The 15,235-nt window shown below is 38.6% G+C and overlaps 1 protein-coding gene across 3 annotated transcripts in view; it reads right to left on the reverse strand.

The window, feature by feature from the left end:
- Positions 1–2,765: 2,765 nt before the first annotated feature.
- LOC115212302 overlaps positions 2,766–15,235 on the reverse strand; it is a 140,310-nt gene continuing 127,840 nt past the window's right edge. For all 3 annotated transcript variants that reach the window (XM_029781154.2, XM_029781152.2, XM_029781151.2), the window contains 3 exons: positions 12,455–12,609; positions 5,984–6,078; positions 2,766–3,919 (listed from right to left, as the gene is read on the reverse strand). In XM_029781154.2, the coding sequence (XP_029637014.1) occupies positions 3,211–3,919; positions 5,984–6,078; positions 12,455–12,577 (927 nt within the window). In that variant the 5' untranslated portion in view covers positions 12,578–12,609 and the 3' untranslated portion in view covers positions 2,766–3,210. The remainder of the gene's footprint in view (positions 3,920–5,983; positions 6,079–12,454; positions 12,610–15,235) is intronic.

The following is a 15,235-nucleotide window of genomic DNA, read 5'->3' on the forward strand; positions in this document are numbered from 1 at the left end:
GGATCTGGGAAGCCAGAAGGCTGCACCAGGCCCCAGTCCGATCTGGCAGTGTTTCTACAGCTGGATGCCCTTCCTAACGCCAACCACTCCGTGAGTGTAGTGGGTGCTTTTTACGTTCCTCCAGCACAGGTGCCAGGCGAGGCTGGCAACGGCCATGATTGGTTGGTGCTTTTTACATGCCACCGGCACAGAAGCCAGTCAAGGCAGCGCTGGCATCAGCCACGTTCGGATGGTGCTTTTTACGTGCTACTGGCACAGGGATCACAACTACAATTTCCATTGATTTTTGATGTTGGTGTATAGAAAACAATTTAGGAGACAATAATGTTAAGGAACTCCACCAAAAGTTTTAAGATATCTAACAAAAATAATATGATTTAAATATATTTCCAGAATATGATAGTCATAATCTGAAAAAATGAATATATCCATTACAGGTCACAATTTAAATTCACAAGGTATAATAGAATACCATAAAATATACCATTTCTTGTAAGGAACATCATCATCATCATCATCGTCGTTTAGCGTCCGTTTTCCATGCTAGCATGGGTTATTGAAAAAAAATTGTATATAAAAACAATTCAAATAGAATAAAACACCTAAGGCACCACTATTCTCAGGTCTGGATCAGTACCTATTAAGGGCTCCATTTTTGGTCAAATAAACTATGATCTTGTGGTTTAGGCATAGAGGACTCAGAGGAGGTTTGGTTCTTAGACATGTTCACACAGGTCTACCAGTGTATGTGAGCATGCTTTGATGTGATGAGAGCCAGCTCCCTTGCCTAAGGGTTAAATAGGCCATGTGCCTCAAGAGACAGAATAGTAAACCACTGCTATATTTTATCCATAAAAATCATTAATCTTCAGAATTTAGAATGGGAAAGAGGGTTCCATGATTGCTGACACCCATAGACATGGCACAAGAAGAAGGAAAATAAAGAATTATAAAATATATACTTCTTTCTGGTGATATATATTTTTCTGGTGATAGATATTATCATTAATATCCCATTGCTAAAATTGCCAAGAAGGCTGAGAGTGTCTTGGCATCACTCACCAAGCCCTTTGTGAGCCGCTCTCCGGCTATCTATATGCGGCTTTATATATAGCTATGGTAAGACCTCACCTGGAATTTGCATCACTGGTCTGGAACCCCTACCTTGCCCAGGATATTAATCGTCTGGAAGCCGTTCAGCGACGTGCAACCAAGAGAATACTCTCCATCAGGCATTTGCCATATTCTGAATGCCTTACTTCCCTGAGCATGGACACATTGAAACTCCGACGTCTGGCAGCTGACTTGGCAGACACCCATAAAATTATTAACCATCTTACAAACAATAACTCCGAGCACCTTTTCAAACTCCACCTGTCTAACACTCATGGACATGTTTACAAAGTCAGAAAACAGCACAGCTCCCATGACTTTCGGAAACATTTTTTCCCGCTAAGAGTTGCTGAAGCATGGAACAGACTGCTGGCATCAGTTGTTAGTTGTCGGAGCACTGCATCCTTCAAAACTTCCATGCTTCTTGAGATTCACCAACACTACACCTGATTTTCTCCCCTCTATACACACGCAAGGATGTATCTGACTCATATACTGTTCGCTTTCCAGACATTTGTACATTACTGCATATACTTTATACGCATTTTGACAGGTTGTGTTGCACCTGAGCACTGTATACAATAATTTCATTGTTATTATATTGAAGGCGGTGAGTTGGCAGAATTGTTAGCACACTGGACAAAACACTCTGTGGCATTTCATCCGTCTATATGTTCTGAGTTCAAATGCTGCTGAGGTCAACTTTACCTTTCTTCTTCTTTTTCTTACAGCATTCACCCGGGGTGGGTTGAGCTGGCTTCATTCATCCTCAATGCTGCATCTCCCAAAAACGCCAACCAGGCCTGGCGATTTGAGGCTAACGACCGCGTGATCTCCAACCACTCCTTATTCCAGCAGCGAATGCCGTAGATATGGGGGGGGGGGCCTAGGTTGGGTTCCAGATCAGCCTTGACTGTCATCAGCCAGGTTTTTTGTTGTCCACCACATCGCTTTCGCCAACTCTGAAGGGGAGCTGGGGCAAAACTTTACCTTTCATCTGTTTGGGGGTCAATAAAATAAGTACTAGTTGAGCACTGAAGTTGATGTAATCAACTAGTCCCCTTTTCCAAATTTTCAGGCCTTGTGCCAATAGCAGAAAGGATATGATAAGAGATATTTCATATTAAAGCAGAAACTACAAACAACCGACTGATGAGATTGCTGTGTCCTGTCAGTAGTCCAGTTCCTCTTTTTAGTCCCAAATTAGTGTTTATTATATCTAATATAGTGGAGGCATGTGGCTTAGTGGTTAGGGTGTAGAACTCATGATCGTAAGGTTGTGGTTTCGATTCCTGGACTGGGCGATGCGTTGTGTTCTTGAGCAAAACACTTCATTTCACGTTGCTCCAGTCCACTCATTTGGCAAAAATGAGTAATCCTGTGACAGACCAGCGTCCCGTCCAGGTGGGGAATTTCTACGCCACTGAAACCAGGAAACCAGCCCTTCTGAGCCTGGCATTGCTCGAGAAGAAACATTTATTTATTTATATCTAATATAACTTTATGTTGAAAATTTTAGCATTTAATCCATTTGTAACTAAGTTTATTTGAAAATATTTTAAATATTTCAACAGTGTAATTAAATAAAAGTTTTCAAAGAGCCTATCAAAAGGTGATTGATAAATTATCATTGAAAAGACAAAAATCAATGCTTTGTATGGAATGGGATGGGGGCAGTTCAACTGACCCTTGTATCAAACTGTTTTATTGATCCTGGAAGGTTTAAAGGCAAAACAAATTTAGCAGAATTTGATCTTACATCAAAAGATGACAATGTGTTTAGTCATCTACTCCAACCAGAAAACTACTCTTTTGCACAGAAGTTAAAAATTTTAATAGCTTTTGGCAGAAAGAAATAACCATTACAGGGGATATAAAACAAAGGGCTCATCAAAGTAATTGATACATTTAACAACAATGAGGAAAAAAAAACAGAAAAAGAAATAGTTATTAAAATGTTCATTATAACATACACTTAGAAAACAAAAACAATGTTTATTACAGGTTTGTGAAAGAGTATTGTGACTGAGGACACACAGACATTAGCAACAATGGTAAAATAAATAAAATCCAAATATTCTATCACAGAATCAACGATCATTTTTTGCTGATTAAAATGGCTCTTTTAATTTGGAGCCACTCAGGTAATGGTTTGGGGGCATAAAGCTTTGTCAAGTTATTCCAGTGAAATGGTTCCATTCTCTCAATGACATGATCAGGTAGAATCCACGATGTCACTTTATTCTGGTCCTGGAAATAGAGTCTCCAACCATTTGAATCTTGTATTTGGTGAACTGTAAAATTATCAGGAAGTTGTGAATCTTGTATGCGTATTCCACACATGCATCTTTCTTCCATTCTAAGTGTCTGCCATAAAAGCCGACTGCGGTCTTCGTTCATATTTTGTACATAGGTGTAATAAAAACTCGACTGTGTTGCATCCACATTTTGCTGCTTAGATAAAGTCGGTGGAACCGCAGCAGGAGGACGGCTTTCAAGGAAAAAGTTGTTGTTATCAGGTGTAGTTACCTGCTGGTTATTGTTAGTTTGAAGGCCTACAGAACCATGGAAATTTTCAACAACTCCGTCCATGATATCAGAGTCAGAAGGTTTTCTCATAATGGGATAAAGTAGCTTCACATCCTGTACTTTTTCGATGTTGTCAATTGGATGAACTTTATAGTATTCAATTAGTGAGGCCAAAGATTTGAAATTACCAAGCTCATAGAGTAAACAAAATGATTCTCCACCCTGACTGTCTCTGACAATCTTGATATTGACATGTTTAATGTGACGGTTGGACAATCTGTAATTTAAAAGAAAATATAAAACTTTAGTCACTGTTTACCATGTATTGAGATGTCATTTTTAGAATTACAACACACAATGAAATAATTAATAAGGCTTCAACCCTTTTGTTACCAACCCGGCTGAAACTGGCTCTGGCTCTGAGTAAAAATGTCTTGTTTTCATAAGTTTTGAATTAAAATCTTCCACCAAACCTTAGTCACAATTTATGTTCCTAACACTAGCTGAATGATAACTAAGTTATTTTACTAAATTCTTTTTTTATATCTAAAGTAATTGAAAGAAACTCAGCTCTGGCTCTATAGTACAAATGTCTCGTTTTCATAAGTTTTTAATTAAAATCTTCCACCAAACCTTCGTCACAATTTATGTTCCCTAACACTAGCTTATTGATAACTAAGTTATTTTACTAAATTCTTGTGTTATATTTAAAATCAATTTAAAGAAACTCAGCTCTGGCTCTATAGTACAAATGTCTTGTTTTCATAAGTTTTGAATTGAAATCTTCCACCAAACCTTAGTCACAATTTATGTTCCTAACACTAGCTGAATGATAACTAAGTTATTTTACTAAATTCTTTGTTATATCTAAAGTAATTGAAAGAAACACAGAGCTTCTCAAAATAAATACAGCAACGAAAGGGTTAAACAAACACCAAGAATTTTTGCAATTTTCAGTCTGTTTTCTGTTTGGCACTGAGAGAAATTATTTGAAAATTAATAAAAGTTTTCTAAGAATTAGTAGCAGTTTTTTAGTGGCTAGTGGAAAAAAAAATAACCAAATTTATGAAATTAACATGAAAAGTTTATTCATAAATACCAATAACTTTTGAAAATACATTTAATTATATATGTAGAGATATGGCTGTGTGGTTAAGAATCTCATTTGCAACCATATGATTTCAGGTTCAGTCCCACTGCATGGCACCTTGGGCAAATGTCTTCAACTACAGCCCCAGCTGACCAATGCCTTGTGAGTGAATTTAGTGGAGGGAAACTGTGTGGAAGCCCATTGTATATACATGTGTGTGTGTGTGGTGTGTGTGTGTGTGTGTGTCTGTGCTTGTTACCCGACCCCACTGCCAGACAACTCAATTTTGGCTTGTTCATATCCCTGTAACTTAGCAGTTCAACAAAAGAAACTGATAGAATAAATAAGGCACTTTAAAAATAAGTACTGGAGCCAATTTGTTTGACTAAACCCCAGCATGGTCACAGCATGCAAGATGGTGAGATGGTATGAGGGCAGTTGCTATGGCACTGAGGTAGATCCAGCCACTCCCGTTAATGGGTAAAAAACTCGAATTCAAAATGATGGATGATGAACAAAGTGCAAAAGTTTCTACTAACATAACAAATGCTTCTGCATGTTATAGAGAAATTTATAGAGTGTAAAAAGCTAAGCAAACAACTCTAGACTTGTTTTTAAAAAGAAATCTACAAGTCTGTCTATGAGTGCTTGTGAATCAGCGATCGCGTCTAAAAGTGATGGTGTGTGAGTGAAAGTGATTCAAAAAACGATCATATTTTTTATCATAACTGATCTTGACACATTCTTTTTACTTAAGATATTCTTTACATTCTACTGTTGCTTTACAGCCATTTATTTATGAGTATTACTCTTTTACTTGGTTCAGCCATTTGACTGTGGCCATGCTGGAGCACTGCCTTTAGTCGAGCAAATCGACCCCAGGACTTATTCTATCGGTCTCTTTTGCCAAACCGCTAAGTTACGGGGACGTTAACACACCAGCATCGGATGTCAAGAGATATTGGGGGGGGGGACAAACACATACACACAAACATATATATATATATACGACAGGTTTCTTTCAGTTTCTGTCTACCAAATCTACTCACAAGGCTTTGGTCTATTATAAATTTTATAGGTAAAGATATTTTTCTGGGAATGAATTGATTTATAACATTGCTACTATGGGAAATTATTGCTCTGCTTTACAAGTTTTTTCCTTTACAAGCAGCCTCCAGGAACAAGTTAACTCGTATATCAAGGCATTACTGTATACAGACAAAAAAGAAAGAAAGAAAAATGATAACTTACTCAACAGTGATTGAAAGATAGTTGCTTCCCTTAGAGCTTTTGCGGATGATAAATTGACCTTTCTTAGCTGGAAGGGAATTCATGAACCGAGTGGCCTGCACAAAAGTAAATAAACAAACAAATGAAATAAATATAAGACATGAAAAAATAATAGGAGAAAAACAGAAAACAATACAAATACAAAAATGATGTGTAATATACAGAAACAATTTAATGATTTAAAATAGCTTTAATTAATACGTATTTCACTGCTTCTTTGTTTTGATATTGGGTGATATTCGTAAACAAGTGCCACTGTCAAGCAAGCAGTGTCCTTCATTTCCAATCTTCTGTGAAAACATGTCTTGTCATGGGAGAATATTACTTTGCTTGGAAAGAGATGAGGGTTTATGACAGGAAGGGCATCCAGTTACAGAAAACTTTCCTCAACAAAATTCTGTCTGACTCATGGAAAATTGGGAGTTAGGACAAGCCGAACGTGGCCGTAACCCGTGGCCTCTACCTGGGATGTAGCCAGTCCACTTATGCATACCTTTCCTTCTTGGGACACAAAAACTCTGCTTGCAAAGACCTGTTGAGGCAAGTGAAATCGAAATCGATCAAAAATCAATGGAAATTGCAGTTGTGATACCAGTGCCGGTGACACATAAAAGCACCAACCAATCGTGGCTGTTGCCAGCCTCGCCTGGCATGTAAAAAGCACCCACTACACTCACGGAGTGGTTGGCGTTAGGAAGGGCATCCAGCTGTAGAAACACTGCCAGATCAGACTGGGCCTGGTGCAGCCTCCTGGCTTCCCACACCCCAGTCAAACCGTCCAACCCATGCCATCATGGAAAACGGACGTTGATGATGATGATGATGATAATTTACCAATCATGATTCCATACTATTGTTAGTGCAGTGTAAAGTTTACTGTATTCAAGTATTAGTTCTAAATGATAAGTACCAACTTTGGTTGCTACTTTTCTTGAGCACAGGCATGGTTGCACTTTAGAAGTTTTTTTCATAACCATGTGGTTTCAAGTCCAGACAACTACATGATTTCAGGTTCAATCCCACTGCATGACACCTTCGATCATGGTCTATGAGGGTAGTCGATCAGCGAAGGCTGGAGGTGTTCGACAATGACTGTCTCCGCCGCAATCTTCGCTGCCGACGCATTGATCAGGTTCTTACAGCCGGTCTTTGTCATCGCCTGAATCTCCGGCTTCTCCCTTCGGTGCTTCTACAACGGCACTTAAGGTGGTTCGGTCATGCGGTCCAGTGTCCAGAGGGTGAGCTGATTCGCGATGTTCTCCTCCCACCTCCACTACCCAGCTGGCGCAAACGCACTGGCTGGTAGCTGAAGACCTAGGCAACGACAATAAAGGAGGACCTCTCTGAACTCTCAGGTCTGCAGGTGGTCAGTCTGCGCAGATGGAACCGCGAATGGCTTGCTATCTCCAGTGACCTTGCACAGGACTGTCGAGCATGGGCCGCCATGGTTCGTGATGCCATCAGGGCTAGAGAAGAAGCCGGCTCAACCCACGCCGTCACAAGTACAAGCAAGTACAAGTACATGGCACCTTGGGCAAATGTCTTCTACTATAGCTTTAGATTGATCGATACCTTCTAAGTGAAATCTAGAAGATGGAAACTGCGAAATATCTCAGTGCACGTGCATGTGTGCATATCTTTCAGTATACTGGCAAAGAGTGCAAACATTGGCAAGAAAGCCAAAAATTTGAGGTTTGTCTTTTTTGAACAAAGTGTCTTGCAATGTTTGCTCTGCTTCAAGTTACAGATAGCCCTTTATCACCCTCAGCATAATATACTGAATCTATAACTGGCCCATTAGAAACCTACAACCAATAATGCTATTGCTGACAATTGTGATATAAAAATGAAATAAAACTAAAGTAATAAACAAATGCACATATAAATATCAAGTTTTTCAACAAGAATAATGTTAAAGTAAGTTATAGTTTCCTTGATAGCTTAGCTTCCCAAATCTTACATCCAATCATTTCCATACTAACAACCAGATTTTAACTTCAGAACTATCCGGAATTGACTACTTAAATGTACCTGCCTCTCTGAGGCAATAGTTTATAAAGCAAGTAACTTTCACCAATGAGACTTAGAAATTACACTAGACTTATGGAGAATACTTTTTAAGATCAAACAGAGCTACCATATACATTCAAGTAGAGAAAGGGCTAATTACACTTCTCTTTCTCATATCTGGAAATTAAGGGATAGCAGAATTGAAAACATCCCTTTAGTGGAGAATATTATAGACGCAATATTTCTATACACTAATAAAGCAAGAAAAATGAATTCTGTGTTTATCACAAAAGCTCCATAATTTGATATAACCACCAAGATCACTGACTAGGGAATCTGAAATTTTATCCTTTTGCCTTCATCATTCCTACCAATAAATTTAGAAACTCAAAGAGGATAGACACTGGTTATAAATCAATTGGCTGAAACTTCCTCCTCTTCCTTGCAATTATCCACCACCAGCAGCTTTCACTTGGGCATGGTCTTACTTCCCACCAGACTCCTATTGGTAAATGAAAACCATTCTAATGAAATTTTCCATTAGCTTACACTAACTCCCTCCAGTCCTCCTTTTGCTGCCTACATTAGCCAAACAGAATAAATTTGCAGAGCACAGGATACACTCTGAAACTTATTCAAATGTTTAATCTGTTCTTACTACGAACCACAGTATTTATGACTCATGTTGCTAAAACTGTAGTAACTGTAACTTCAATGATCTTTTAGATAAATACAGTTTCCATTCCAGAAATCAAGCTTAAATGTATATAAATGTATGTGTTGAGTTATTAATAAGATTATAATTTTCAAGACTATTAACCTCATCTTTAGATATAAAACATCTTGATTGCACAGAAAGTGCAACTCAGGATACTAAGTTTTCAATGATGTTGATGCTGTTGGCCAGCCTTTATCAAGTAGATTTATGACCGAAAGTGTTCCAGATGTGACCAACCTGTTATGCTTTTTTTTCAGCACAGTGTATCTAGCATTACATTATCCAATACATCCTTCCCATTTTTATTAAGAAAGTAGAGCTTCAACCGGGGTAGATTTGGCTACTATTTTTAGCAGACAGTGTGACCACATACACACTTCTTAATGGTTCATAGGTTCCCTTCTGTTAGTATGGAAAGTAACTCTTCTACTTCTTTTGTTTGTATTAGTGTTTACCTTTCTTTTATTCTTTTATTGATTCCAGCCAGAGGTTGTGACCATACTGGAGCAGTGTCATTAATGCTGAGGCACTACCACAACATTTGAGCAAACATTAGATAACAGATGAATATATTAATATATATTAAGATAAAGTATTAAATATAGACCAGCCTCAGTATAATGGCAATGCCCAAGCAAGGGCACAGCCTCTGGCTGAAGCCAATAAAAGATGTAATACAGACTGCACCAAACCCACCCCCAGTGCCACCCACCAAACTAATCTAATCACTACTTTGATTCTGTTTGAGAGTCCATCCTGTTGTCCCCAAAAGTACAGAGACTAGAAAATGAAAACTGTATGGTTGTGTAGTTAAGAAGCTCACATTGCAACCAGATGGTTTTGGGTTCAGTCCTACCAAATGCCAGCCTGAGAAAAATGTCTTCTACTTTAGCTCCAGACTGACCAAAGCCTTGTGAGTGAATTTCATCAAATTCAATGAATGGCATCCGTGCTGATGGAGCGCTAAGAGTACCATACAAGCATGATCATTGCCAGAGCCAGAAGCTGGCCTCTGTGCCGGTGGGCACGTAAAAACTACCATTCGAGCGTGATCGTTACCTGCGTCGCCTTACTGGCACTTGTGATGGTGGCACATGAGAAAAACATTCGAGTGAGGTCGTTGCCAGTACCACTGGACTGGCTCATGTGCAGGTGGCACATAAAAAGCACCATTTGAGTGTGGCCGTTGCCAGTACCGCCTGACTGGCCCTCGTGCTGGTGGCACATAAAAGCACTCACTACACTCTCGGAGTGCTTGGCATTAGGAAGGGCATCCAGCTGTAGAAACTCTGCCAGATCAGATTGGAGTCTGGTGCAGCCATCTGGTTTGCCAGACCTCATTCAATTCATCCAACCCATGCTAGCATGGAAAGCGGACGTTAAACGATGATGATGATGATTAGAAACTGTGTGGAAGCACATTATGTGTGTGTGTGTGTGTATGAGAGAGAGAGAGAAAGGGGATTGTGGCTGTCGACCCACCTACCAGATGCCATCCAACATTTGACAACTGGCTTTGATTTGTTTACAACCCTGTAACTTAGTGGTTCAGCAAAAAAGATCAATAGAATAACTAATAGACTTGAAAGAACACAAGTACTGGAATCAATTTTTTTCAACTAAAACCCTTCATGACAATGCCCCAGCGTGGCCACTGTTTCAATGAGTGAAACATCTAAAACCAAAAGACAATGATCAGAAAACCAAATATTTTTTCTTATTAGAATGTTGCTATTAAATTTTTGCTATAGACACAGGAATGGCTGTGTGGTAAGTAGTTTGCTTACCAACCGCATGGTTCCGGGTTCAGTCCCACAGTGTGACACCTTGTGCAAGTGTCTTCTACTATAGCCTCGGGCCAACCAATGCCATGTGAGAGGATTTAGTAGATGGAAACTAAAAGAAGCCCATCTTATATAGATGTGTGCGTGTCTGTGTGTGTGTTTGTCCCCTCACGGTTGCTTGACAACTGATGCTGGTGTGTCTACATCTCTGTAACTTAGTGGTTCGCAAAAGAGACTGATGGAATAAGTACTAGGCTTACAAAGTCCTGGAGTCAATTTGTTCGACTAAAAGCAGTGCTCCAGCATGGCCACAGTCAAATGATTGAAACAAGAATAAAAGAATAAACGCTCTATTCAATAGGCCATAATACTAGATGAGCAGCAAGCTAAATGAAAAAGAAATCTAGTGACACAACGCCTGAAAAACAATATAAATACATTCACATGTAGTTACATAACAACACAATTTCTGTTAGCTATCAGTAGATCAAATAGTCATGTATAATGCATTTAAATAATGAGTGCATATGGCAAAAATTGTTCCATTTGTTTGCCTTGGTTAATTTCTAAGTTAATTTGAACAATATATTCCTTCCAGTTATGCAATGGAATGTAGCCATATTTGTTATCTCAATATTTTGTAAACAATTTTTTTGAATACATTATTCTAATGAGATTAAAATAGGGTGCAAGTGTGGCTGTTTGGTAAGAAGTTCGCTTCCCAACCATATTGTTCTGAGTTCAGTCTCACTGCATGGCACCTTGAGCAAGTATCTTCTACTACAGCCTCAGGCCAACTAAGGCTTTGTCAGAGGATCCGATGGACAGAAACTGAAAGAAGTCTATTGTATATATATTTACGTGCGTGTGTCTTTGTTTATCCCCTATATCATTGCTTGACAACCAATGTTGGTATGTTTACATCCCCATAACTTAGTGGTTTGGCAAAAGAGACCGATAGAATAAATACCAGGCTTACAAAGAATAAGTCCTGGGATTGATTTCTTTGACTGAAACCCTTTAAGGCAGTGCTCCAGCATGGCCAGTCAAATGACTGAAATAAGTAAAAGAATAAAGAATGTGTGTGTGTGTGTGTCTTAGTGTTTGTCATCACTACACCATTTGATAACCAGTCTTGGTTTGTTTATGTCCCTGTAACTAAGTGATTCAACAAAAGAAACCAATAGTATAAGTACCAGACTTAAAAAATAAGTGCTGGGATCAATTTTTGATTGACTAAATCCTTTAAAGCGACACTCCAGTAGGGCCACAGTGCAATGAGTGAAACATTTAAAGAATAAAAGAACAAACAAAATAGGAGAGAACAGCTTCATAATGTTACTGTTTAATTCAAAACAAGCAAACAAGCTTGAAAATAATTTGCAATAAGGATTCATTCTTTTTCTTCGTTTTTGAAGCCATTCAATTGAATATCTTTAAAGATATTCTTTTCTACTCTAGGCACAAGGCCCCAAATTTTTGGAGGTGGGGTGGGCAGTCAATTAGATCAACCCCAGTATGCAACTGGTATTTAATTTATCGACCCCGAAAGGATGAAAGGCAAAATCGACCTAGGCAAAATTTGAACTCAGAACGTAAAGATAGATGAAATACCACTTAGCATTTCACCCAGCGTGGTAACGTTTCTTATTTCTTTATTTGCCCACAAGGAGCTAAACATAGAGGGGACAAACAAGGACAGACAAACGGATTAAGTCGATTACATCGACCCCAGTGCATAACTGGTACTTAATTTATCGACCCCTGAACAGATGAAAGGCAAAATCAACCTAGGCAGAATTTGAACTCAGAACATAGAAACAAACGAAATACAGCTAAGCATTTCGCCCAGCATGTTAACGTTTCTGCCAGCTAGCTGCCTTTATCCTTAAAGATATTAAAAAAAAAAAAAAAACTTACCTCTTCTGAACTGCATATGTTCTTATAGAAGTAGGGCAAGGATTCAAAACTTGGTTCAAGGTTCAAATTCTTAAATCTGTTGCCTGATAAGGAATTGGGTGGTTGTAGGGTTTTGGTGTTCATGATATGGTACCCCCTCAAACCAAAATCATGCACTGAAAAAGAAAGAAGAAAATAAAAACGGATTACACAAATTGTACATTTTTCTGGGAGAAACCATGCACTTCCAAACCCTTTAGCATTTAAGATTATTCTGCCAAATGTAATGCTTATTTATCCCCGTTATTTTGAATTAATTATGCATTATCTCATTAGCTTAGAGATTTTGATGATGTGATTGTTTGTTTTTTCTATTCTTAACCATCATTTCTCTCTCCCTCTGGAGTAGCCATATGTCTCCTTTACTGCAAAAGACACTGGTTTCTGTCCTTCTATTCATACTCTAACCCATAGATTCTCAATGTGGGTGCTACAACCCCCTGGTAGGTGTTGGGACGGTGTTTGGCAGTAGAGAAAAAGGAGGCATTGTGAGGAAGGCAGTGAATTAGGGGACGCTATGAATTTATTACAATATTATTATAGTATTGTATACAAATTATGTAATATTATATTAAATATCAAATGATTCATAGTATATATAAATTAGTAAAATATAAAATATTTATTCATACATAAAAATAAGGATGGGGCACTAGCCCCAAAAGTTTGAGAACCTCTGCTCTAACTCCCCTCATCTCCTGGCTCAAAGCCACCTCCCTGAACTGAGGGGGTCTTCTCTAGCAAGTTACTTGATGACATCACTACTGTTAGTGCCACATAAAAAACACCAAGTAAACTCTGTAATGTGGTTGGCATTAGGAAGGGCAGACAGCCACAGAAACCCTGACAAAGCAGACAATCAGACCCTGGTGCAGTCATCCAATTTGCCAGCTCCTGTCAAATTGTCCAATTTATACCAGGATGAAAAATGGATGTTAAATGATGATAATGACAACAATGATGATGATGAATTCAAGGAAGGTCTGGAGAAAGACTCTAGTAGATAGATATGTTAAGTGAAATCTCCTTTATGGGAGGGTGGGAGAATATGCACTAAATGCATCGTCTACAAAACAGGATGCAACTGAAGTGCAAATCCAAATTGTTGCTAAATTAGCGTCACAATATACATGAAGGAGAAATATAAGAGTCACTATGAAGGACATAGATGACAATGTAAACCCTTGAATTCAAACCCTTTCATGATTAATACTGATACAACATTTGGCAAAATGTGGTCCGGTGGGGTTACCATGAATATATAAGTCCTTACCCTTGGTCTCACAAAGCCAGGCAACAATACCACAGTTATGCTGATAAGAACGCCTTAACTCTTTTGCAACCATAGTATTTATAAATTAGTAAAATATAAAATATTTATTTATACATAAAAATAAGGGTATTTTGAGTGGGGGTTGTAGCCCCAAAACTTTGAGAACCTCTGCTTTAAATCCTCTCATCTCCTAGCACAAAGCCACCTCCCTGAACTGAGTGGTTGGCGTTAAGAAGGACATCCGGCTGTAGAAACTCTGCCAGATCAAGATTGAAGCCTGGTGCAGCTATTTGGTTCACCAGCCCTCAGTCATACATCCAACCCCTGCTAGCATGGAAAGCGGATGTTAAACGATGATGATGATTTCTTTTGAAATACATTGCCATCATTTTAAATAAGTTTATAAATAAAAAACTTTAATAAAATGATTTGGGTGTTATGAAGTTGGTGCATGGAACATAAATGAAAGTGAAATATTAATGGAATGCTTTAATTTAGATCATTTTAAATCAGGAAGTGTGTTGTATCACAGAACTAGGGTGGTCTCAGTTTGATTTGGTATCAAATAGGTCAAACCTTAGCATTTAGAACAGAAAGTCTGGTTACACATGTAACAGTAAAAACCACTTAGAAACTTCCTGCCCAGAAGGCTTAAAAAAGCCAAAAAAAAAAACCAACTATCATTGTGTTACTGGTACACATATCTTCTCAACCATGTTATAATACAAGGTGAAGTCAAATTAACAGTGTGGTACATACTGACTATGAGGGGATATAAAGAGTAAATAGCCTAGCGGTGTGGTACATGTTGACTGTAATGGGGTATAAGATCATCATCATCATCGTTTAGCGTCCGTTTTCCATGCTAGCATGGGTTGAACGGTTCGACCGGGATCTGGGAAGCCAGGAGGCTGCACCAGGCCCCAGTCTGATCTGGCAGTGTTTCTACAGCTGGATGCCCTTCCTAACGCCAACCACTCCATGAGTGTAGTGGATGATTTTTACATGCCACTGGCACAGGAGACAGAGGAGGCTGACAACGGCCATGATTGGTTGGTGCTTTTTACGTGCCACTGGCACAGATACCGTAGGCGACTATTGTACATATTGACAATGATGTAGTGTAAGGTGAAGTCAACTTAGCAATGTGCTATATACTATGATGCGAAATAAAGTGTAGATAGCCCAGCAGTGCAGTACATACAGACTATGATGTTGTACCAGTGTGGTATATATTGATTGTTATGTTACATAAGGTGAACTTAACCTAACAGTGTGCCAGCTAATATCTAACCAGACACTGTGAAAGACTAAATGCTTCACAGTATTTAACCCTTTTGATACCAACCTGCTTGAAACTGCTTCTGGCTCTGTAGCACAAATGTATTGTTTTCAAAAGTTCTGAATTAAAATCTTCCACCAAACCTTAGTCACAATTTATGTTCCTAACACTAGCTTAATGATAACAA

This window comes from Octopus sinensis, linkage group LG5, assembly GCF_006345805.1.
Source record: "Octopus sinensis linkage group LG5, ASM634580v1, whole genome shotgun sequence".
Classification (NCBI taxonomy): domain Eukaryota; kingdom Metazoa; phylum Mollusca; class Cephalopoda; order Octopoda; family Octopodidae; genus Octopus; species Octopus sinensis.